This window comes from Triturus cristatus, chromosome 8, assembly GCF_964204655.1.
Source record: "Triturus cristatus chromosome 8, aTriCri1.1, whole genome shotgun sequence".
In the NCBI taxonomy this organism is placed as follows: domain Eukaryota; kingdom Metazoa; phylum Chordata; class Amphibia; order Caudata; family Salamandridae; genus Triturus; species Triturus cristatus.
Window position 1 is genome coordinate 1,616,400,494 of NC_140591.1, and position 26,017 is coordinate 1,616,426,510.

The following is a 26,017-nucleotide window of genomic DNA, read 5'->3' on the forward strand; positions in this document are numbered from 1 at the left end:
TTTTCTACAACAAATTGTAATTTTGAAAAATTCTATACAATACATTATTTGTGACCCACCGAGGATGATTAGGGCTATATATAGCACTCCATAATTCACAACTGCTTTGGCTATACGTGGTCATTCAAAGCTATAAAAAGTCCTTTATTCTTAGTAATCATTCTGAGATTGCGTGTTTCAACCTCCAGTAGAGGCAGAGAACCAATGATGGAGGTCTTCATCAGGACTGCAATCCTCAGTATATGCCAGACTAACAGGAAAAACATTAAAAACATAGCACTAATTAATGGCAGTCCAAAATAGAAACATTTTACTTTATATTACAATTGGCCTTTAGAAGCTTAAATTGTATACACTGTATCTTTTCTTTAGTGCCACCTTTTAGTAGGAATTGTATGGTCCAGAAATTTGAATTAATAGAATTGCTCATCGACGTACATTTTAATCTACATGCTTAGTAGTGAGCACCCATAATGGATTAAAAGCTCTTAGCATATTTTATTTTTGTTTTCATGAGTAACTGATGGAGAGACGTTCCCTCAAAATGCAATACTTGTGATTGTGTTAATTTATTCATACTCTTGATAACACTCTTTGTAGCACTTAAACTGCTCCGAATCATATACCTTTGTGTTGTACCTTGAATTCTGCTTTTCTTTCCTTATCTGGGGAATGTCTCACTGGATTCTCTTGACAGTGTTTTACTCAAGCTATCAACTGGTATCAAACGGGGCATCCAGTTTAATCTGGATCTTTAGATTGCAAAGACAATCCTTGAATAATGTTGCTATGGGAACCCCCATCAGGGACCAACGACTGTGCATCGCCATGCAGGCTTCTGCAATTAGTGTTTCTTCACAATTTGATCTACTGAGAATGCTAGGATGTGTTGAAGCTATTTGTTCCTCTCCATTTGACTGTAATCATGTCATACATACCTATCTACTTGGCATTGCTCCTATGCTTTTTTTGGGTAAGTATAGGTCGTCCTATGGACTAATTCTTGTTTCATTGTAGACACAAAGCATTTTTGTTTGACTGGCAGGTTGCCTTGGTTGGATGCATTCCAGTTTACTGGTTATTTCCCACCTCTGTGTCCGCATTTAATCATATTCTCTATGTTGAGATTTTCATTAACGTCTAAACTTTTCCCCCTATTTTTCTTCTCTAGTGGATTTTCCAATTCTGGTATTCATTCTTTGACTGCAGATAATGTCTTGCTCTTCCTGAGGGTGTAAGAGATGTCTGTGTTGCAACAATTTATTATAATATATATGACGCCATGAACCCATGTTTTTTACATGTGTCCTGGGGTGGCAAATATATAAAGTAGACCAAGTTGACATCACCGTGCTAATGTCTTTCCTACCTCACTTTATGTAGTTCGAACATCTTATTTTATCCGTTGGCCATTGTATGTAACCAAATAAACATTCTTGCTTTCCTTTTTTTATTACTTTATTTTTTAATTATTTTATTTATACTTTTGACATAGAACAGAAGCAGGAACATATTGGGACATACAACATGACATATTATATAGCATGGACCTTCATGACATATATACACCGTTCAGTTGCTACTCATGTGTCCGCAAATGCCTCCTCATTCCCCCCTCCAGTCCTACCATCAAATCTCTGGTCATTAATGACCAGTGCTCCGGGTCATCTGCCAAAGACTCGTCTGTGCAGACCATCTACATCTGTATTTCCTCTGCTATGGCCCATTCCATCATGTCTCTCTCCCGGGGTTTCATATGTGGTCTCATCGCCCTCAGCCATCTGATTGCTATTCACCCTTTTGCCAGCACCAGCCCCAATAATGCAAACCTGTACTGTATTCTCTTCCCCTTGGACAGCGGTATAGTGATTGATACAGCGGTAATTTCATGGTAAGTTCTCAATGCAAAACCTCATTTACCTCTTATTTACTGCTGTAAAGATACTGGACCCTTGCCACTGTATATTACCTTCAGGAGACTTTACATAAACATGAAAAATCAAAAATGCATTTAATATTTAAGCCAATAAAGAGAGTTGTGAGTATTTTTAAAGGGTTCTATTTTCTAGTTAATAATTAAAGTTCTCTGACCCTTTATTCATTAGTCAAATATCAATCAGCTTACAGAATTGAAATAGGAAAATAGAATTAATACAGAACATATTACAGTCTGCATATAAAGCATCACATGTAGAAAAGAAAATGTGGCGCAAAAAGTCAGTCAAAACTCTTAAAGATTTTCTATGAAAAGAGTGAGTCTTGCAAGGCTAATCAATAATTAATAAATGGCAAAAATCTCCCATAAAGAGAAATAAATGCATAGGACAAATGCATCTTTTCAAAAATAATTAGTCAAAACATGAAATTTAAAGTTTAGCACCTAAAATCTAAACCTGTTCTGATCCTCTCAGCCGCATGGGGATCCTCCTTCCCCATTTACGAGCCAACAATTAATTGACTGGACAGCGGCCTGTCTCATCACGGTGAGTGACTGCTTCAAACTGGGGGAACTTTTCTCACTGAACTATCTCATAGATCAATGTGGCCTGCCCTCGGCCAATTTCTAAATTATCATGCCATGGTAAGGACGTATAAGAATCTCCGGCCTGGGAGTAGACAAAAACCGGATACCCGTGTCCTACAGGCGCTGGTAACTCTGAGCTCCGCGCGGCATCTTGTGAAGTGGCTCTACAGAGAACAACGTGAAATGATCACAAAACTACTGACCAGGATCTAGGAAAGGTGGGAACTGATACTGGGCAGAGACCTAACAGACGTAGAATGGAATAAGACCATGGAGAGCCCTAAACACATTTCTAGAAACGCTAACTTCAAATATGTGCAATTTAACTACTTACATATGATATACCAAACCCCCCTATAGATTGCAGGTTATGTATGGAGGTGAAACACTGGCATGTCCCAGATGCGAGGGTTTGCAGATATGACATGGGACTGCAGAAGTCTGTCTACTGGGATTATTTCCCAGACCCAAAGCCCGTAAGGTAGACACTAAATTTGTGGACCATGCATTGATTTTAGCAAAAAGGCGCATAGCTCTGAAATGGAGGACTGGGTTGGGCCCCACAGTTGAGGCCTGGGAACGAGACGTTGATACATGGCCAGAACAGAGGAGAGGGCTTTACTTAGGGAGGATGCCCAGGGAATAAGGCGGCGCCCATTGTCGGCGCTGTGGTTGGAGATGCTTAGAGCCTGGGACAATCGACACGATGCAGCACCAGAAGGCATAATAAATAACACACAATCGGATGAGGGTACTGTAGAATCCCCTAGATGAGGAGTCTCTGTTGGACAGGAGGCAGCTAGTTTAGAGTGAAAGGATGTAGTAGCGCCTTCTCCCAAGCCCCTACCCCAGCATGCCAATATGTACATTTGTTTTTTAGACCCCGTGACACAACTTTCTCAACAGCTAGACCTACTTCACCCCCAGGAGACCTTCTGATTTCTGTTTGATTTTCATTTTGTTGTATTAGTTTGCATGTTTAAATGACATGATTGCTATGGAAGGCATTTGTGTGCTTACAATCACGAATCCCTGTTATCAATCATTACATGCAGAATTACAGAGTACTGATGTATATATTTGTTCCATCCTTGATTGAAAACTACAGTGTTTATTACCTCATGTAATCTGAAGCTCACCATAACTGAAACTATTATAAGTGCTCCTTGTTAATGTATAATGATCCTTTAGTTCTCGGAAGCTCCCATTGGTGGCTACCTGGTCAGACAGCAGTAGTAAGTTTAAGTCTGGAAGACGTACTTACTAGGATGTGAACCATTATGCATTTTATGTGGAAGGTCTTGCTCTTTCATGTATGATTCCAATGCAATAACTAAATGCGAATAAAAAATATATTTATATATTTTTTAATGGGGTGCTCCTCTTGGGATGAAACCCCACTGATCCTCATGCACCAGTGTATTAACCATTCGTCATAGCCTGTTGGCCAAAATCTTGGGCAATATTTTAGCATCTGCGTTTATCATGGAAAGGGGTCTATTGGATCACATTTGTGTTGGATCATTCTCAGGTTTAGGGACCATCACCGCCTCCCTCATCGAGGGTGCGAGCTTAAATGCAGTGTCAGCCTTGCAATACACTTCTAGTAGTGTATCAGTGACCAGGGGCGCAAAGCTTTTATAAAACTTGGGAGGTAGGCCATCAAGCCCCACGTCTTGTTGTGCGGCATCTCCTTGAGTGCTTGTGCCAGCTCTTCATGTGTAAGCTCTCCGTAGAATCACGCTTGTTGCTCCTCAGAGATCTGAGTTAGTGGGCAACCCTCTATGCTACCTGTCCACCCCCTTGGGTTCTTATATGTATTGGCAAGGTTGTGACTCAATGTTTCCTTAATGCCTGCCTGTGCGTTAACCTCTATACCTTCTGGCTTTGTGAGGGAGAGGATCGGTGAGCGTGGCACCTCACGGCGCAGGAGCCACACAAGAAGTGTACGAGATTTACCCCCCTCTTTGTGCATTGGTTGCCTAAACTCTTGCAGCATAAATCTGTCCAATTCGTCCCATGTGACATGGAGTGCCCTGCTTGCTGCCAGCAAGTCTAGGCTATCTCTGGGGGGCAGTGGTTCCCCTCTTTGCAGAGCCGTCACTGTCTCCTCGTGTTGCAGCAGGTCTTTTTGCAGCTCCCGCTGTATTCCCACTGTTTTTCCAATGTACTCCCCCCGGCCACACACTTAAATGCTTCCCTCGCCACAGCCATAGAATCTGTCTTGCCCCAGTTCTGCTAAAAATATACTGTCAGAGCCTCCTAAATTTCTGCTCAAAACTCAGAATTCTGTAGTATCTCCAGCCTCATCCTCCATGCGGACACCAAGGACCTACTCCCTGTTCCTGTGTAGTCAATTATCAGTGGTAAATGATTAGACAGATCTCTGTAGTGGTACCGCCCCTTCTCTACTCTGTGTGCCACATTGTCAGTAATCAGTATGCACTCCAGTCTGCTCTCTGTGTTGTGAGTTGTTGTGTGGCACCAGTACTCCCTCCCATCTGGGTGTAGCACCCTCCAGATATCAATGCAAGCCAGGCTGTCCATCACCTTTCTCAAGCTACGTGTCATGCTGGGTGTTGCGTGAAGGCGGGGAGGGTGCCGGTCCCGCTCATGATCCAGCACGCAGTTAAAATCCGCAGCCCATCTTATTGGTATAGTTCCGTATGGAGCAAACAGCTCCAGTAGTCCTTGGAAAAACTGGCCATCAACTACATTTACTGCGTAAACATTAACAAAACAGATCTCCTTCCCGTCCAACAGTCCATGCACCATTATATACCTCCCCATTGTATCTGCCTCTGAATCTTGGTGTTGAAAGGGGACTCCAAGTGCTATCCACAGAGACACTCCCCATGCATAGGATGAATATGTGGCAGAGTACTTCTGGCCCCCTATTTCCAAATTCCAAGTAGCCATTCACAAAGTGCTTCTACTAGTGTGTGCCATTCAACCATTCCTACTATGGGGGGCTAGGCCTCTGATCTTGTCAGAGTCCTGCCCAGTAATATAGTCATGATCATCACCCCGTGCAGCGTTCTTGTGCTATGCGCCCAGATAGTTACAATCGACATGTTTCGCATTAACTCTGTCATGTGGAACAATCCCCAGCATAAACCAATCCCAACCCTTCCCCAAGGTAAACACTTGTAAACCTGTAAGAGCATCTGCCCGCTTTGCTCAACCCTGAACATCGTTACTTCAAATATGCAATAAGCAATAACAAACCTTGAACAAATCCACCCCCCCATTTCTTATACAAAACCTCCTACTATATACACATGTCTGAGGGGCTCCAATCCCCTGCAGGTATTGGACCCAGATCGCAGGAGAAGGCGCGCGCTCCCGCCCAGGAACAGACCCCCCTAGGGCCCCTAATCTATCTAGAGTATGGCAGTGCAGTGGTCCGCACAGGGCTATAGGCAACTGCACAATAAATCACAAATGGAAAGCTTTGTCCATCGACAACTGCTGAATCACATACAACACAGTAGTATTTGGAGCATTATAGTAATTGCGTCCCCCCTCTGCACCCAGGAGGAGCCAGACTGAAGTCCAAGAGCCTCCGTATGTGGGAATTATCCCTTTGAAATAGCTGTCTCTGGAATTATTGCATCTACTACTTGGCTTTCTCGCTCCTCCCTCTGCTGCTCCACCTCACCAGTGGTCAATAATAGTTCTGCAGCACTAGGAGGGGGAGTCTCAGTCACTAAGGTGCCATCCTCGCCCATCACGATTCGCACTCTCTGAGTGGGTGCAGTCAATTCCATCAGTATTGCATTATGAGTTCTGCCTGTCCATCTCCGCTGTTGCCTCCTCTGTGCCGTGGATGGAGTACCCATTCCGCGCCTGGTTCTGTCTCCCATCTCCAGCCACTTCCATGCTTGCTCCTGTCGTGCGAAAAAATGGGAGTGTCCATTGTAGATTGCTTCAGCTTAGCTGGAAACCGCAACATGTACAATATCCTCATTGCTCTTAGTTTTTGTTTAATAATGTCAAAGGAATTGTGCTGTTTTTTTACTATGGGGGTGTAATTGGGAAAAATGTGGACCGGTTGGCCCTCACATTGTATTTCTTTGTTTTTGTGTACATATTGCAGTATAGTATCCCTATCTTTATGATTAAAACTGGAAGTAATGATGGCCCTGAGTGGGTCTCCAAAAGGGGGCACCGGCACCAATGCCCAATGTGCACATTCCACTGCGAACATCTTGGACAGTCCTGGTGGGATCAGCGTTTCCATAATCCAGCACTCTATATAGCACTCTTGCGTGGTCCCCTCCATTCTCTACGGTATTCCAACAAACAGTAGATTATTTCTGCGGAACCTTCCCTCTGCATCTTCCAGCCTGTTATACAGTTGGTGTGAGAGTTTTGTGAGGAATTTAAACTCTCAGTTCCACTACCTCTGCCTGTAGTATAGTTGCCATTTGCTCAGGGGCTAATGTCCTCTTGTTCACTTTGTGTAGGTCTGCACGCTAGAGATTTACTTCTATAGAAACTGAGTCTATTTTTGTTTCCAGTACGAGCTTTGTTTTCTCTATGGCTGCTAGGATCTCATCCCGATTAATACCAGAAGCCTGTGAAGAGCCACAAGTCAATCTTGGCGTGCTGTGTAGTGCATGGGGCCCTGTCTTGGTCCATCCTGGGGAAGAACAGTAATATAGCTCATGGGCTGGCCTTTGCGAAGTATCCCAGGGCGTGGCTCCCCTGTTTATCAGTCTTGTCTGTACTGTACTTGGGGTAATGCTGCTAGACCCCCCCTTTCTCCCTTGGCGTGCAAAGCCCCAGTTTCTGGTGCTTCCTGGCCCCGGCACCGTGCAGGTCTCTTTTCCCACTTAAGCTCACCATTAACAAGCACGGATCTCAAAGGTCTGGACAACCATCCATCAGCTGAAGACCATCAGCTCACTTATGATGAATCCCTCCAAAAGGGAAATGATCTATGTTCTGCCACTCAGACCACCCGCTTCCACTGTAGGCACTGTATCCACTTCCAGATATCCTAACTCCAGTTCCCTCAGAAAACCAGCCCCTCCAGGAGTATCATATCGTTCATATCCAACACAGCTACAGCAGCATGTTCACATTACTGAAAGTTCAGAAATTCAATCCATAGGTTGCCTTTTGCATCTCTTGTCCTTTGCTGCATGACTCTGAGGTCTTCCGAAGGGCCTTTCCTTGATCCTTTGCTCCATTGGACAACGTTCTGATCTTTCCCACAAGTGCCCTCAGCAATCTTCCCCAACACACTCCTACCTGGACTGTCGTCACTTTGCGGTTTGGCTATCAGCTAGAATTAGAGCTCTTTACAAGGTACTGATCTTGTGTTTCAAAGCCATTGATCGCTCCTTACAAACTACCTCTCTTTAATTCTGAGCTGATATGTCCCAATTCATAACTCCTACTCAGGATAACATTCGTTTTGCTGTCATCCTTATGTGGCAGCCAGGTTTTGTCTCTTTTATTTGCTAGCCTCCAGCACTAGAACTCTCTTTGGCAGAAAAGTGATGTATCTCTTCACTTACCTTCTTCAATATAGCTGTTAGGAAATACCTAATATTATAAGATTTCAACAATTATCACACCTTGACTTTACTTCTACAAAACGTCTGGAGTTGTTAATAAGTATATATGAAAATATCCCTGTATTGTCATGTCTCTGTCTCACTTGTCACACCTAGACGGGCTCTGTTTATTCCCACCCTAACTAATGACTACTCCCTTGCTATGGAATTGTTTTAATGTACAGAATCTTTTGTTGAAATACTTCTGCTGGCACATTCAATCCATCGCAACAGAAAAGTGAATTGTCTAAAGTTACTCCCCGTCCTTCAACGTGACCACCTCCATCCCCTCTGCTCCAAGCTAGCAAGATCTTCCATCCTGACAGAGGCAAAGGAGAAAGGCTAAGAAGATACGTAGGGGCAGAATTTGGGCATTACTCCCTCATTTATGACTCCAACTCCTTTCTGTTGCCACACCCTGGCCGCCAAATCATGGGTTCCCGAAGTGAACGATTGTCAAGTCCAGCACTGGAAGCAGCGCATAGCGTCTTAAAACAATCTTCGCATTTCTTAATGTTTGGTTTACTCCATTGTTAGTACAAGTGAGTGTTCCCCCTTGACTCACTCAGCCTATTTTTGTGGGATTTGTTTCCTGCCCTCAGCATGCCAGTTATGGTGACTTGAGTGTCTGACAGTGACTACAAGGCTCAAGGCGAAGTTAAAAAATGATTGGTTTATGCATGCTTAGTGGATCTAGGGTCTGGAGCCTGCAGTCATTCCTTTACTGTTCCATTGGTCATTGGGTAAAATGGGATCAGATTATCCAGTTGACTGTGCATGGGATCTAACCTCACTGGAGTGGCTTATATGTCCAAGTACTTAGTGACCCAGAGGCTGAGCTTGGTGCAAAGCACTTGTGACATCATGACAACAGTAAAAAAGAGAAAGGGAAGAGGAGAAAGATGGTAAAATGGAACAAAGCGTGAAGGGACAAACTGAAAAAGAGAAAAATATATTGAAGGCAAGTGCAGGAAATTGGCTAAGCAATGAAAGGGAAATTAGATTGAAACCACGGAGAGAAAGAAAACTCAAAAAACACAAAAAGGTTGAGATATGAAGGGAGAGTAATAATACAAAACAAAGGGACAGAGCTAGATAATTAAAACCGAAAATAATATAGTAAAAGGAAAATAATAAAAAGAGTATAAATTGCAAACAACAAAAATGGGAAAACATGAAAAATACAAATAATAACTAATAAAACAGGGGAAGAAGATTTTTTTTAATTTTTTTAAACAAATTTTATTTTGTCAAGTTGCACATATATTGCAGGGCTCTGCACTCCAGAGACAACTGAACAATCCAACTATACAATTATGGTGACTTTGACTTTTACACATAATATCCAAACACATACCAACAACACCTCCCACGCCCATCCATCTCCCTGATCGCACCATATCCGCATAGTCCTGTCCACCACATAGAAATACAACGGGAAGGGTAAGCCCCTTCGAGCCCCCCGTAGCATGCCTCCACAGTCTGAAAGTGTGCATACGTATCGAAAGGACCTTTGTCACTGGTGGCGGGTCTAACAACAGTCCACGATAATCCGCCCACCGTTTCCAAATCTTGTAGTGTTTGCGTGGGCACCCCCTAGCAACAAAAATAGGTTGTTCTAGCGCCATGCAGAAATCAAGCCCATTCTTCCATGCGGCCACCGATGGGGCCCTTGGCTCCTTCCATGCCTTGGCAATATCTCTTTTCGCCAGTGTAAAACCCAATTGCATAAGGTGTTGCTTATAGATGTTGCCTCCTATACCCTCCATAACATGAAATAAGGCCAGCTGTGGAGGGGAAGAAGACATATTTTGAATGTAGTCCTGTATGTAATCTGCAGATCACTGCAAGGTCCAATCCTTTTGGGATAGTTCTGTGGGTTAATGCCAACTGCAGAGGTCCCCCTATAATCTGTAGGTTACAAATAGTAACCAGAGTCGAAACTCCTTGGGTAAATACACTCACCCTAGAGATCTGTGTGTAACCTGTAGACCATAGATTTGATCCCAGTGAGAACATGTATTGGGTTAATACACCTAATACAGAGATCTGGGTGAAACTATTGTCACAGGTATCAGGCCCAGATGGCTTCCTCAAAGCAATGTACCAACACTATGAGTTATTTTGTGTCCAGTGCTCAAAACTGTAAGCTTCCACATTTTTCTGAATTTAAATGGTAACAATCTATGCTTCAGAAAAAACATTTCTAATAGATACTTCTGACTGCATATTCCTCAATTTGTGAATATTCACCAGGTGTCAGATGGATCTGGAAACTTTCGAGCAGTACTCCTGCAGGCTGGTAGGTTGCAAGGTGCAGCTCAATGCCAACATTGTTCCACTCTGGAAGTGACAAGCGCACCCATATATATAAGTGCTGCCCAAGCTCACTGACATCACTTCCTTTTTTTTTGTGACTGCAGACAAAGATCCGGAGCTACTCCTCCATCTCTAATGAGAGTTTTTCTCCTCAAAATTTTCGAAATCTAGTGTGCAAGGGAAAATGTCACCTTCCAAAATTACAGGGTTTAAACCTTGTAGGGACAAGTATCAGTAAAAGACCCTGACGAGGTTTGCCTTTCATGCCTAGGTTGGAACATGGCTCCAGAGCCTGCGACAATTGCGTGCAGATGATTCCAAAGGCAATACAAGACCGCAAGGTGAAACTTTATACCCAAACATCAGAAGATTTCACGCTGCGATCGGTCAAAGTAGAAAGGAAGATCCTATTTCCACCGCATATCTTCATTCTAGTGGAAGTCATCAGGTAGGTTAAAGAAGTAACAAATATAGTCCAAGCTGCTCCTTCTTGCTACTCTTGAACTCAAAGAAAGGGCGATCGCGTCAAAATGCCTCTCAGTTTCTCTCCTGATGTCCTTCGGAACTGAGTGTGAGCTTGGTCCCAATGCAACTCGAGTTTCCAGAACCACCATTGATGCTGCAGCAAATCAAGGTTTTTCAGCAATCCTTGTTGTGCCTCTTCAGCACTTTTCTGTCTCCCTCTGGTGCACCTTCAGTCCCACCCTCTGCACCATCTGTGCCCTCAGAACCTGCCTCGGGTTCTGCACCAGCCCCATTGCCAGCTTGGATCTTAGCTCCACTCCCTGTGACGGTTCCTTTTCGCAGGAACTCTGGTGCCAACACCGCTGGTGCCAGAAGATGAGGCACAACCAATAGTCTCTCCAACTCTCAGCCAAACTTGTCTCATTCTTGACCAAGGCTGTATTGCTATCCAACTGGAGGGCAGCCACCAGACAACCCTTTGGACTCGAGTACCATGCCCCTGCCATATGGCAATGGTCATGATCTATACAATCTTTTTGGCACTGATTCGGACAATGTCAACTTTGATGAAGGGGTGAATTTTCCCCCAATACAATGAAGATAACTGGTATGAAGAATTACAGGATGCCAGTGGCCTAAACACTTCCCCAAACACTCTCATTGTTACTCCTTCCGGCCACAGAAAAATGTGCCTCCTTCTCTGTCATGGCGGAAGGAGTGCTTGATTTACAATTGCCATCCATTAAGGTGTAAACTCACATCCTCACAGAGGACCTGCAGCTGGGCCAAGCACTTACATATCCTCTGTCCCTCAACGATGCCCTCACAAGTACTCTTCTGGACAAATTGCTCATCACCATAGACCAGCGCCAGGTGACCCAATTTTCTTAACCCAATACCCTGCCTTACAGCTTGGTGGTACAGGGTCCACAAGTTAGGTGAACATTATTGCCTTCCCCCACCACCCCTCCTGGTCGTGAGTCTAAACGTATTGAGACTTTTAACAAATGCATGTTCTCCTCCACAAGCCTTGTATTACGATCTGTTAATGCCAGCTGCCTCTAAGGCTACTACACCCATGGCTTTATGGGACACTGTGTCTGACGTCTTGCCAACAGTCCTGGACGACCTTCAAGTGTCCCTTACCTAAGATATTCAAGGTGGACGTGACGCCGCAGAATTTGTGATCCGCCATGGCTTAGACATAGTGACTGCTTTAGTGGCATGCATGGATGAGGTCCGCTGGCCTATCTGGGAATGTCCAGGCACCTTTCATAGACAAGCCATTCAATGGCTATTACCTTTTTGGCGAGAAAGCAGACTCTGCCCTGGAAAGGTGTAAAGATAGCAGGGACACAGCACATTCCTTGGGCCAGGCTACTCCTACCAGACAATTCCACCAGCAATTTTGTACCCCCCCGAGGCTCCGGTAGGGGTTTCCAATACCACTAACACCAGGCTCCACCCCTGGCCCTGGAGGTCTGCCAGCCTTTCAAGGCAGAGGTCATGGTTCACAATGACAATGCTCAGGGAACCAGTTGTCACAGCCGCAAATCCTCTTTAGGGTGTCCTTCCCGTCACACTGCCACTCGTCAGAGGCAGGATTCGACATTATCACCAAGGGTGGCAAGCAATCCTTTCAGACAGGGAGGTCCCTCAACTTCTCTATTGGGGCTACACCCTTACATTTCTTCCCTCCCTGCCGCAGCTTCCACAACCATCAGGGCAGTGGATGGAGGACCACTCATTTGTTTTGCAGCAGGAAGTGCAGGCCCTTCTGGCCAAAGAGGCCATAGATAGGGTTCTGGTATCAGAGGGAGGAGATGGATGTTACTACTTCCTGGTGCTAAAGAAGGACAGAAGCCTTTATCCTGTTTTAGATCTTCGCCTTCTCATAGTCTTTCTACATAAAAGCCTAGGTCCTGTCTGCCCTAGATCCTGGAGACTGGGTGGTAGCATTGGACCAGCAGGACGTTTATTTCCACATCCCTGCCCTGCTGGCCCTCAAACACTATCTGCCAGGGGCAGTTTCAGTTTACCACTATACCTCAAATTTTCATGAATGTGTTAGCGGTGCATGGGTGGTGCTTACAGGCGGCTCTGCTCATTACTTCCAGAGCAGAACGACGTCTGCATAGAGATGCACAACACCATCTACCAGCGCGCAGGAATACTGCTTTAGAGTTTTCCGGATCCAGTCTGAAACCGGTGGAATATTCACAAGATGAGGACTCTACAGTCAGACAGAGTATCTACCTGAAAGAGCGTTACCTAAGGTATGTAACTTGTTTGTTTAGCTATCAATTAATGTATTTAGAATGACTGTACCAACACACTTAAGAATTACTTTGGCACTGAACTGAGCAAACGTTAGCATAACTGTGCCACTAATCTGTGCACACTTTAGAATGACTATGCCATTGAACTGAGTAGACTTTACAATGACTGTGTCACTGAATTTTGTACAGTTTAGAATGACTGTGCCACTAAACTAAGCACACTTTCATATGACTATACAACTCAACTGAGCACACATTTGAATAACTGCCCCTGAACTGAGAACATTTTAGCATGACTGTGCTACTACTCTGGAGAACTACAATTAGTAATGGTTGAAGATCATGCATTCATTCTGAAGACAGTAGGGTGAGTTGAGTACGTGAATTGGTAAGTCTGCTGAGATATCAATGGCTTAATGTTTTTATTTATCTGTTGAAGGTCATGATTTAAATGCTAGTGCCACTGGCTCCGTTTTTACTAAGCAGAGACAGCGACTGGAAGAACTCATCCCTGGTGAACATGACACAGTGGTTCAGCATAGCTTTCTGTACGCATACATCTGGGGATTCGGTGGTCACTTGCATCCGAGGTAAGAATATGGGGAGGCCTTGTGAGGGAGTGGGTCAAGGGATGGTGTCCATTGTCTGTACTTCCTACTAATGTCTCTTATCCCTCACTAGGTGTGGAAAAACCGGTGACCTTGTGCGGGTCCCTATGGCCCTGATACCACGGGTTCCTCACTTCCAGCTTTTGAATCTGTCACTGTCTCTACAGACACTATCTTGCTGCCGTCAGAGTGTCACCGGTATCAAGCCTAATACATCAGGCAGCTCTTCTAGGAACCATCTCCGTGCTAGCCTTGTTACTAGTATCGTCCATGCTTGTAATTTTCCAGGTCCCCTGACCCTGATCCTGGCCTGTAGCTCAATCTTAAACCTCCCCCTACTCCCTACCCTCCCCCTACTCCCTACCAGCGAGCAAGCCCCTACTCTCACACTGACTAACTATTAACTTTCACTGTGTGCTTAGCCTCACTCTCACCTTTACCCTAATATTGGGCCTTGCCCATGCCCTGGACTTCAACATGCTCCTTACCTTAATGTTTCCCCTTACCTTTAAATCGTTTTGTAGGTTTAATCCTATAATAACTGATAAAACCCCACTGAAAGGGAAATAGCACCTCCCCAGTGCAAACATATAATCACTGAAAAAACACCTGCACAACCACAAACTAAATGCCTTTCAAAGAAATGAAAAGGAGAGTGAAAGAGTAATTTTTAGGTCTCGCCTACGCAGCGCGCATGCGCTGCATAGGAAGGAGACCTTTAGACATTGGCACAGCTTTGCGGGCAAAAACGTGCACGCGTTGCATTGCTTCCAATGGCAACACGTGCATGTCTGGTGATTCCCTTGCGGGAGCAAGCAGCACCATATGGTAGCAATTATCACGCTCGCTCCCGCAAGGGAAACGCTGCCTGCTCTCGGCCGCACTTCCCCCCTACCCCCTACTTGCGCGCGGCGCGCGCGCTTGTTTTCTTTTATTTTTTGTGTGCCGGGTGCGGCATGTGACCAGCGCTTGTTTTGAACTACTGCGGGTTGAGCCTCATTTCTAATTTCACTTTATTTATGTTCACGAGCAAGACGTCGTGACTAGCTGTATCGTTTCAATCAGCCACTCTAAGGACTCAGGGATTCTCCCGCTGTTGATATGCCGGGCTCCTGCATCATTCCACATTCTATTTTGGTTTGAAGTTCTCTTTTAACAAGTACATGCCGTGCTAAGCTATACCCTATGAACAGCAGTTGGTGCCGGCACCACGGAATCAGGGTTTCCCCCAGTTCAAACATGATCAGCACTCAGCTGCTGCTCACACGACCGCAGTGCGTGCATGTTTTTTGGCTGACTGAGCGGGTATTTATACGTCAGCTCAGTGCTCCGGTTACATTGCTTTAACACGGGCACATTTCAAGGAATGAGGTAGTTTAGCTTTCTCCGAAGCTTGTGGGGCACATTGTATAGTTACTTTGGTCTATTCTTGGGTGGTGTGTGTATTTATTAAATCGGTCCATGTTTATTTTAGACACATGGAGCTTTTGAGATTTCAAGCCCAAGCAGAATAGAAAATAGAAGAGAGACTGGATTCTAATCTATTAAGTAAGTGATTACTCATTGTCACTGGTGATGGTTTCTGGAAGACTAATGTTGGTTCTTCATATGCCCCATACGTTTTTGGCAGGGCACAAGTCCTAAAACAAGCATTGGCATAGCCAATAGGTCTCGCCTTTGGGACCTTATAAGTATTTAGTTATGCAGCACAATATCCTTACTGCAACAACATTAACTGTTGCATGGCTAAACACTTATAAGGTCCCAAAGGCGAGACCTATTGGCTATGCCAATGCTTGTTATTTCTTCCTGAAGGGGCAATTACAATGTAACTTTGCAGCAAGAAAGACTCAATCAATCAATCAGGGGTTTTATGAAGTGCGCTACTCACCCGTGAGGGTCTCAAGGCGCTGTCCAACTGGGCTAACATTCTGCTTGAGTTTTGTTGTTTAGGGATATCAGTAAAATATCGTTTCTTCTTCCTCTTTTCAGTTTTGTGGTCTTTGGTCTAAAGATGCAGGGTTTAGAAGCATGTTTTAGGTCTTTTTTTAATGATTTTATAAACTGTAGAGATTCAGGAAATATCAAAATCATATTTGATATTTTGGGTATGTTTGATCCTTTCACTCGTAGGTAAAATGGCTGTTTTCATAAGAATCTTTCCCAATATGTACCATCACATTTACCCACAGATAGAGAATGGGTGAAACCCTTTGATATATCAGCCCTCTTATCTAGCGAGTCATTGCAGATAGTAGGTGAATTGCCAGGCTTTAAAATTTCAATGCAAGGTGTAGTGACAGATATGTGTGTAGAGTGCTGTCACCAAGCATCTGGGATAGTAGTGAAAACATGACACCAGACTTTCAGAAAACATGCAATACTGCTTGAAAAAAATCTTACCAAGTTCAACAAAGACTGGGGTGATATTGTTTGTATTTGCAGTGATTCTGCTACGTCAATGAAAAAGTTGTGTGTTGACCTGTAAAAATTGATACCTGAGCTGAAGTGCTTCCCTGTAAGAGATTCTTGCCACCTGCTTGATGGTATGCTCAAAGCATCTTTACAATCTTCAGAGTTAATGAAGAATGCTTTTGACTTTGTAGTCCATTCTGGTGATCCCAACTGTGTCATTAAGCTGATGGTTCTCAGTCCTGGAGGCAGTGAGTGCTATATTATCTATGTGGTGACCGTTTACACACCTTTTGCTTAGTGGTGATTTCAAAGGCAAGAAATGGGAGGATCTCCAAATGTATATTGATAATAATGTGAAAAAAGTACAATCTACTGCACTCTTAGATTTTTACTGGAAAACATGTCTGCTGTAGTGAACATAATAAAAAAACTAGAGTCTGAAAACACCCTTGCCTACCAAGTGTTAAGCATAATCAGTGTAGACGTGAAACATCTCCTTGAGAGTAGACTGGACTTCACTTTTAGTGACTTCGGCACTGCAACATGTTCCATGGTAGAGTGCTTGCCACTTGGTAAGCAAAGAAATGCTGAGGAGCAATCCAGGAAATTGTATTTTACAATGCTGCATAGGAAAGTCCCTTCAGCGACCATGGCATTTGAAGTCAATGAAGCCTCACTGTGGTACTCTGCACAAGTTCTAGATCCCTTCCATAAAGGGGAATTTTCTCCAGTCTTTAAAAAGTACTGCTTTATTTTAGACCACTTCAATAACTCTGAGGGCATATGCGCCCAGTGCAACACATATGTTGCAGAACCTGTCCCAGAGAATTGGAATTTTTGGGTGCACCAGTATTGGCATGGAAAGCTATGTCAGTGGCCAGAGTTAGCAAATTGTGTACAGGCTGTTTTGGCATTGCCATTCTCAAGTGCCAATGTTGAGAGGGTCTTTTCACAGATAAAAGTTTACATGGGAAGGAAAGAGCGAGCCACATGACCAAAGACTCACTGAAGAAGTATTGTATGGTGTACTACAATAATTTTAATTTGTAAAAGTTTATTTGGACCTTATATACACTGTACATACACTGTCTATATACCACGCACTATCAATGCAGAAAGCAAGCAATGATAAAAACAAAACGTTCCATAAACACCGGAAATACACTGTTTCTATTGTTTTTAATGGTGCGAAAATGTGTAACCACTGATAACCACAGTTTTTTTAAGGTTTTGAAATCACTGAAAAAACCCCACCAGAATTTATCTAAAATAGAAACTGAAAACAGGAAAGCCTACCCTTAAACTAACTCATACCCTTACACTAAAACTAACCCTCACCCTCACAGTAAGCCTTGCCCAGACACAACTCTTCCCTTCATGCTTACTCTTACAGCTATACTTACCTTATTGTTGAACTGGCAATGAAACAGTTAGTGAGGTAAGTATGACTTACATTGTAAAGGAGAAGAGTTAAATGTATCTATCAAGATGATAGAGTTGAGATTAAGTGGGGCACCCTCACTGTTAACCCTTTCACCCCTAAAGCCAGAGGGCAATTGAGAGTCTGACCTTGGGAGGATGAAGAGAACAGAGCTCCGTGTGATGGCCCCAGCTGCACCCTGGAAGGACCCTAGGGCAATTGACATTCAAACCACCCTCAGACAGGTGTAGCTGCATTGTACTGTTGAAGTGTTGATGATCAATGTGTCCTTCAATTCACACTGATTCTCCCAGCTAGCTGCATTCTTCATAGGAGCGCAAGCCGAGTGATCCACCGGCAAGAGTCACAGGAAATTTTCGCAACATTCATCAACCATGGGGTGCAGGAGAGGTGAGAGGAAGTCAGCGCTGGCCTTCCACCTCCCACACGGTGAGACACCCCAGCACCCTATCAGGCTTCCTTTCTAGAAGTCAGCCTCCATGAATTAAAGAGTGTTTCCAGGAGCTTGGCCCTAAAGCAATCCCACCCCCCCTCCGTCCATGGCAGGAAGGCAAGCGAGAGGCTCTCACAGCAGCGGAGCCAAGCATCTCCTCCTTCACCAGGCTGAGGATTCTAGTCTTGTGTGGCACAACACTAGAATCCTCAGCCTGGTGGTAGCCAGGGCTTGACCTGTGAATGTCAAGAGTTCCCAGCTTAGGCAGCAACACTAAGTCATGCCGGCGGGCTGGGGTACGCCTCGCTCTGGTAGGTGGCACAGAGGGGAGATGACCCAGGTTCCCCCATACCATTAAGGCAGCACCTTGTCACATGCATTTTTGGACATGACGAGCCAGAGAATGGATCAGAGGGTGGGGCACTTCCACCCCCCTAGGCCTGCTGGAACTCTGAGCTGTGGCCTGATCAGAGTTTCTGAACCCAGGCAGGCAGGGGAAGCCTTCCTGGGCATGCGGGACCCTTTCCTAGGCACTTTGTGGCAAGGTGGGCTGGCGCACGGACCCCTGGTTTTGGGGTCGTCATCCTTCACCAGCCATGTACGGCCCAGTCTTGTAATCATACACACTAAGTGACATTCCAGAGAATGTATCCAGCCTCCTGGAGCACTGACTGGACTTGACACTTCAAATGAGCCTTCATTGAGACTTCCATGGCAGCTCGCAATTCTGAACATAGAGTCACGTAAAGTATGTGACGTATTTTGTTTATTTATTTTAAGTGCAAACCGTAACCAGTGACATTAGTATGGCACATTACCTTCCAGCCCTCCCTCGTCTTCCTTCCTAACCAAAGAGGCTCCCTTTTCTCCAATTGATCCCTCCCTTCTTAAAATAAAAATGCCAGTCCCTCCTTGTCCTGTTCTTTTTTGTCTCCCAGGCATCTTACTTTCTTTCTCCCCTCACGGCAGGCCTGAGGGGCTTCATTGTTTTATCCCCGCCAGGAGCGGAGCTTTGGGCAGCAGTTTCCCAGCTTGCAGCGTTTTCCGGGTCAGCAGCGTGGCTGATGAAGGAGCGCGGCCAGCAGAAGCCACACTGGAGTTAGATGGTCCTGCTGCAGCTGGGGCTTGTCTTCCGGGTTGGCACCTCTGCATGGCAGGGTACGTAATCATAGGCATTTTTCGAGTGGAGAAGCCGGTAGGAACAGGTTTGAGCCTGTTTTTCTTTCCATTTGGGGGGGGGGGGGGGGGGGGGAGAGAGAATTGTAGAAACTGATTAGCCCATGGCTTGGCTCCGCTGGCATTTCCCCATTGGTTTAGGTTGGGGTTTTGTTCCCTTCATTTAAGGAATCATGGAGGGTGTTGTGGCATTCATGTATGATCATGGAGGGAAAGAGAGATTTTAAGCGGAAGCATGTACTATCGACTGACTACTACTTCCTCGGAGGATGATGTTCCACTCCTCCGCAAGAGGGCTTGTGACACTCCGAGTCCAGGAGAGAGGAGTGTGCCTCTCATGTCTAGGGAAGCGGTGCAAGACATGATTGAGGTAGCGGTGGTGAGAGCCCTTCAGGATCAGCCTGCAAAGCCTATCTAACCGGCCGAACCTATGACTTTGGTAGTAGACAATGATTCTTTGGCCTCGGATTTGGAGACTCCATCTACTTCTTCCGGAGGGAGGTATGTTTCCCCAGAGGAGATATGGGACATTCTGCCCCATGCGAGGGAAAACTTGGGGTTTCCATCCTTTCAAGCAGAAGAGGAAGGGAAATTTCTGTTTCCCCAATATGTTAAGCCCTGTAGGTCTGCCATTCCTTTTCAAGGTCCTGTTAGGGATATGTTAATGAGGGAATGGAAGGATGTGTATAAGATTTAGGTCCCTCGATTTCTACAAAAATTGTACCTGTTACATGGGGAGAACGCTCTTCGACAGTCAGTTCGTCTGGACTCTATTCTGGCTTCCTCGATTGAACAGACGGCCTTTAATCCGGAGGACTGTACACTCCCGCTGATGCCACGGATGGGAAGGTGAACTCTGGTATTAGGAGAGTTTTTACAGCTGAGAATTTGGCTTTGAAAGCTAGTCTTTTCTCTGCTTATTCGGCGCTATCCTAGTTGCAGGACTTCGATAAACTAGGCGTGGCCGTTCAGGAGGGGATGCTGTGCGCTGATCTGTTCGCAGCTACAGAACAGCAAGCGAGGTTGCTTGCAGACATTTCGTCAGACGTTATATGCTCTTCGGCTAGGTCCACTGGGACTTTGATTGTGGCCAGGCAGTCTCTATGGCTGAGGCAGTGGAAGCGGACCCAGGGTAGAAGGCTCTCTTGATGAAAATTCTGTTTGAGAGTTGGGCACTCTTTGAGGAACAAAGCATGCCTTGCCCTATACGAGGGGTTCTTTTGATGGGAAGTCATGGAAGAAAGCCTATAATCATCCCCAAAGCATGAGTCCTGGTAGTCTTCCTCTCGGAGGAGGAAGTTTCAGCGACGTTTGTCTCCTAAACCCAATGTTCCTGCTCAGAAGGGGGCCTCTAAGAAGGGCTCCTGACAATTACTGTCATGGAGGGGTATTGCCAGTGGGAGGCAGGATCCAGCATTTTCTGTCAGTATGGCAGCAAAATGTATCAGATCGATGTGTACTAGACTTGTGGCCACTTGCTACTCAATAGAATTCGAGCACGTTCCCCCAGATACTGGCATCCTGCTGACTCCAGTTCTTGCTGCAGAGGGGAAAAGGTTGCCTCTTCTGGATGGTTTCAGGGACTTGATGGCAAAAGGGGTCATCTGCAGGGTACCAATGGCAAAGCAAGGGGAAGGGGCCTATTCCATCTTGTTTCTTGTTTAGGTGTCAGTGGCACTTCGGCCAGTCCTGCATCTCAAATAGGTCAATTCATGGATAAGATCTATTAATTTTCAAATATTGACAGTTCAGACGATTATTCCTCTAATAGGTTCAGGAGTGTTTTTGGCATCAATGGATCTAAACGATGCCTATCTGCTTGTCCTTGTTGCAGTTCCCTCTCCACAGTTTTTATGTTTTGTGATAGGAGATGAGCATTTCCAGTTATGTGTTCTTCTCTTTGGGGCAAGTCATCGCCCCAGGTGTTTATAAAGGTTCTGGTCCCAGGTCTTCACAAAGATTCTGATCCCGCTGATGGCTATTGCAGAGGGAGTGTTTGTGCATCTCTGTTTGGACGATCTCTTGGTGCAGTCCTGAAGTGATTCACAGTTGAGAGTTCATGTGAAAAGAGTGTTGCAGGTCCTACAGGGGCACCGATTTTTGATAAATTGGGAGAAGTCATCTTTGGATCTGTCCCAGGACATGGTATTTATCAGGCCACATTTTCTGACTCTGAGAGGGCTAGGGACGCTGTCAGCGAGGAGGTTGGTCACCTTGCAGGATCAGGTTCGGTCTTTGGTGACTCAGGAAGCACCATGGGCAGTGGATTGGTTGCGCGTGCAGGGTCACTTTGCATCAACTGTGTTTATGGTCCCTTGGGCCAGGTTTTATCTGCACATACTGGTCAACTGGATTATCTCCCTTTGGTCACCAGGGGAATACAATCTTCAGGTCCGTATCCAGATCGTGACTCCAGTCCCTGGGAATCTGTTGCGGTGGCTGGAGCGGGATCATATGGTAAAGGGGATTTCCCTGTCGCCTCTGAATCCGGTGGTGGTGACTACGGATACCAGCCTCTCCAGGTGGGGGGGCTTAGGTGGAGTCAGAACGGGTTCAGGGTTCTGGTCTCTTCAGGATTCTGGACTCTTCAGGACTCTCAGAGGTCTTCGAAATTGGAGTTGAAGACTGTTCTTCTGGCTCTGGTGCATTTTCAGGCAACCCTGAAGGGGAAAGTGGTGCTGGTTCAGACAGACAATTTGGTGGCAAAGTCTTACGTCAACAGGCTGGGGGGTACCAGGTCCAAGGCCCTGAACTTTATTGCATGGGACATTTTCTTGTGGGCACAATATAATGTTCTGTCTCTGAGTGCTCTGTACATTCACAGGGAGGAGAATGTCTGGGCAGATCTTTTAAGCAGAGCAATTCCGCCCTCCAAGGATGTCTCCCTGCACCTGTGTCTGTGTGATCTACGTGTTCTGAGGTGGGGTCTTCCAGAATTAGACCTGTTTGCTTCTCCAGAGAATGCCAACGTGCAGAAAGTTTGATTGAGGGGACACTGTTCTCTGGCTTGGGTAGTGGACTGGTTGACGTGTATTTGGCCTCCAGGTTTGATATATTCCTTTCTGCCCTTTCAGTTGGTCAGGGCGTTTCAGGTGAGGGTCAAGAAGGAGAGGACACAGTTAATTCTGGTGATGCCACAGTGGCCTTGAGTGAATTGGTTCCCTCTCCTGGAGTTGTTGAGGATCTGTCAGGAGTGGAATCTTCTAGTGGTTCCGTGTCAGCTCTCCTTTCCTGCTCTCCCTCTTAGGTCATTGAGGAAGTTTCATGTGACGACATGGAGGTTTAACGGAGAGGCTTGGCTGGCCTAGGAGTTCCTGAGCAGCTGGCAGTGACCATACAGGCATCAAATAGGCCATCTACCCAGCAATCTTATGTCAGGCATTGGCAAGCCTTTTCTAATTGGTATTTGAAGAAACAGGTGTATCCTACTGTAGCTAGTCTGTTTCTGGTTATGTAGTTTTTACACAATGGTGCTAGCATTGGTCTGTCAGTCGCCACTTTGAAGGTTCAGTGGGTGGCAATTCAGGCATTTCCTGGTTCTTGGCGAAATCTGAAGGATGAAGGGAGGCTGATGCCCAGGTTTTTCCAGGGGCTGTTGAACTTGTTTCCGAGAGTGGTACGTTCTTTCCCTAGTTGGAATATGCAGTTGGTGATGGAGGCTTTGACTGGTCCTCCATTTGAGCCCCCTGAGAGTGTTGATTTGAAACTTTTAACATTTAGAACTTGTTTTCTGGTGGCCATTACTTCTGCTAGGCACCTGGGTGAGATCGGGGCTTTATCTGTAAGTTTTTCTTCTGTATGATTTTTCAGGACAGGATTGTTTTGGTTCCGGTCCCCTCATTCGTGCCTAAAGTAAATCCTGCTTTTCATGTGAGTCAGGAGGTGATCCTGCCGACATTTTGTCCAAATCCGTCCTTGGATGAGGAGTGCAAATTGCATTGTTTGGACATGAGGCAGTCTTTACTGTGGTACCTGGATGTGGTAAAGTTGTTCCATAAAGGGGACGCAGTATTTGTGAATTTTGGTCCTGCAAAGAAAAGGGATAAGCCATTTGCTGCTACTTTAAGCAGATGGATACGTTCTTTGTCCGTTTTTATTTTACTTGTTATGTCTCATTGGTTAAGAAGGAAGGCGAGGGAGAGTTGGTAGGTAATGCAGCCATTACTTAGCGATAATGTCATTACTTCTAGTCCTACACCCTCGCCTTCCTTTCAAGTTCCTTCCACACTCCTAGTATGGAGCAACTGAATGTCTGGTTTGGCTTGTTTACATGTAGGATGAGGAGGGGGTAGGGATGTTTTTTTTTTTAAAAGGGCAGGGACTATTAGAGGCAAGGTAGCATCAGTGGTTAAGAAGGAAGGCGAGGGAGTAGGACCAGGAGTAACGCCATTATTGGTAAGTAATGGAGGGATTGTACACCACCCATGTAGGCGTGGTAAATGACCCCTAATTATAATTTCATGCAGCCCTAATTTTGATGCTGTGACTGTGAAGCCTGGTCTTGCATTATTCTCAATTTCATCTATTTTTTCTATTATAAAAGAGGTTTTTGAGTGATATTTCTAGTTAATTTAGCTTTAATGACTATCAGGCACATGCATCAATGTAAAAACCGGTCGCAAACGGGCAGATTCTCAGAATCTGCTCCTTTGCGACCAGTATTTTTGCATTTGGGATGCATCATCCCAAATGCAAAAATCGCAATCTAAGGAATCTCTAAATTGAGATTCCTTAAATTGCAATAGCATTTAAGGAATCCCAAATTGAGATTCCTTAAATGCAATGCATGAAAGTGAAAAAATTAGCAATTTCGCTAATAGGGGGAGCAAATTACCATATAATGTAATGTAATGTAAAATGTACTTCTATAGCGCTACTATCACTCCAGGGAGTATCTTGGCGCTCAACCAACCCAGATGGACAAGTTGGAGGGAAAAGACACAATTCACGCTAGGCACTACATATTTACACCATTGCTGTTCAAGCTGCGTCGGTAAGGGAAAATATCCAAGTTTTTAATGCCTTCCTGTACTGGGTTTCGTGGGACAAAGAGGGAGGGAGCTTATTCCAGGCCTTGGCACCCAACACAAAAAGGGATTTGCCGCCTTTAGTTGTTAGCTTGAATCTGGGAATTACAAGCAGATTCTGGCCCACAGACCTTAGGCAGCGTACCGGATGGTATCGTCTAAAGCCATTCCGTAGGTATTTAGGTCCTTGATGGTGGAAAGCCCTAAAAGTAATTAAGAGGATCTTGAAGAGAATCCTTTTACCAATTGGAAGCCAATGAAGCGCGTTCAGCGCTGCTGAGGCTGATGACTTACGGGGCCAACGTAATACTAGGCGGGCCGCTGCATGTTGGACCATTTGTAATCTGTGGAGTACCGATTTATTGGCTCCAGCATATATACTATTACAATAGTCCAACCTGGAAGTGATTAGGGCCACTGCAACCGTTTTCCTAGCTGGCAACGGAAGAAGATCAAAAAACTTCCTTAAAGCTTTTATTATGTGGAAGCAAGTGCCAGCTACGGCAACCGCTTGTTGTTTAAAGGACAGTTGGTTATCAAACTTGATGCCCAAATTTCGGGCCGATGTGATGGTATTAGGGGTGGCTTCTGCATCATCAGGCCAACAGATTTTCGGGGAAAACAAATTTTGCTTTCCAAATGGCAGGATTTCAGTTTTTCCAGCATTACATTTAAGGTGATTGTCAGTCATCCAATTAAATGTTGCTGCTAGGCACTCTTTAAGATTTTCCTCAGCGCCAGCCTGCTCCCTATCCAGTACTAGGATAAGCTGAGTATCGTCAGCATACGAGATTGTACTGATCTGAAAAGAAGCGATCAGTTTTACCAGGGGAACCATATACAGATTAAAAAGTATAAGGCTTAGACTCGATCCCTGGGGGACTCCGGAGCTGAGGACTTTAGCTTCAGATTGATAGTGACCCAGCACTGTAATTTGGCGTCTGTCCCTAAGGAAATTTCTAAGCCAAGCCAGAGCCACCCCATCTACTCCTGCGGCAGCCAAACGGTCCACTAAGATGTTATGTGAGACCGTATCAAAGGCTGCCGACAGCCGAAGTTGAACTTCATGGTAATTTGCAAAGACTTTGAAAAATGCACTTTTGTGCATTTTTCAAAGTTTCATGTTGCGCACACACATGCCCTTAGAGCATGTGTGTGTGCAACATATGTGCACAGATCATTTTCAGGGGTGCAATAGGGTGTCATTTTGACACCCTTGCACCCTTGAAATTGCATGAGCTATTTGCGAGTACCTAGTGGTACTCGCAAATTGCTCATGCAATCTCCTATTCATTCCTATGGGCCTGGAGGCCTATAGGAATGAATGGGACGGCTTTCCTTAATTGCGATTCGCAATTTGCGAGTCGCAATTAAGGAATTTGTAGGAATCGCTATTTTTATAGCGATTCCTACATGGGTAGGCTTTTGCAATTCCTTAATTGCGATTCCTTAAAAATCGCAATTAAGGAATCGCAAAAGTCTTTCTTGATGCATGTGCCAGTATATTACTGCAATTGAAGATATTTTTAAAAATGAAACCTAAATAAAATGTGGCCATTTTGTATCCCTTTTTAGGCTTCAATGTCTATTGTTATCAATATGTATGTGCTTTTTCACCTCTAAAAAGCAGGCACATATATATAAATATTTTTTAACGTGCTTTTGGATCCCCCACATGGGGGGTGCAGACGCAATTCAGAACTTATGACTTTGACAAGGATTCCCCTGAAAGAGAACTAGGATTACAGGTAGGAAGCTTTTGC

General features: G+C 45.0%; 1 protein-coding gene and 1 pseudogene across 1 annotated transcript in view; one reads left to right on the forward strand and one right to left on the reverse strand.

Annotated features, from left to right (window-relative positions):
* Positions 1 to 26,017, forward strand: part of DNHD1 (dynein heavy chain domain 1) — an 856,151-nt gene that overhangs the window by 360,491 nt on the left and 469,643 nt on the right. The window contains exon 23 of the mRNA XM_085623548.1: positions 13,594 to 13,744. Within this exon, the coding sequence (XP_085479674.1) occupies positions 13,594 to 13,744 (151 nt within the window). The remainder of the gene's footprint in view (positions 1 to 13,593; positions 13,745 to 26,017) is intronic.
* Positions 17,829 to 17,963, reverse strand: LOC146806344 (5.8S ribosomal RNA; annotated as a pseudogene).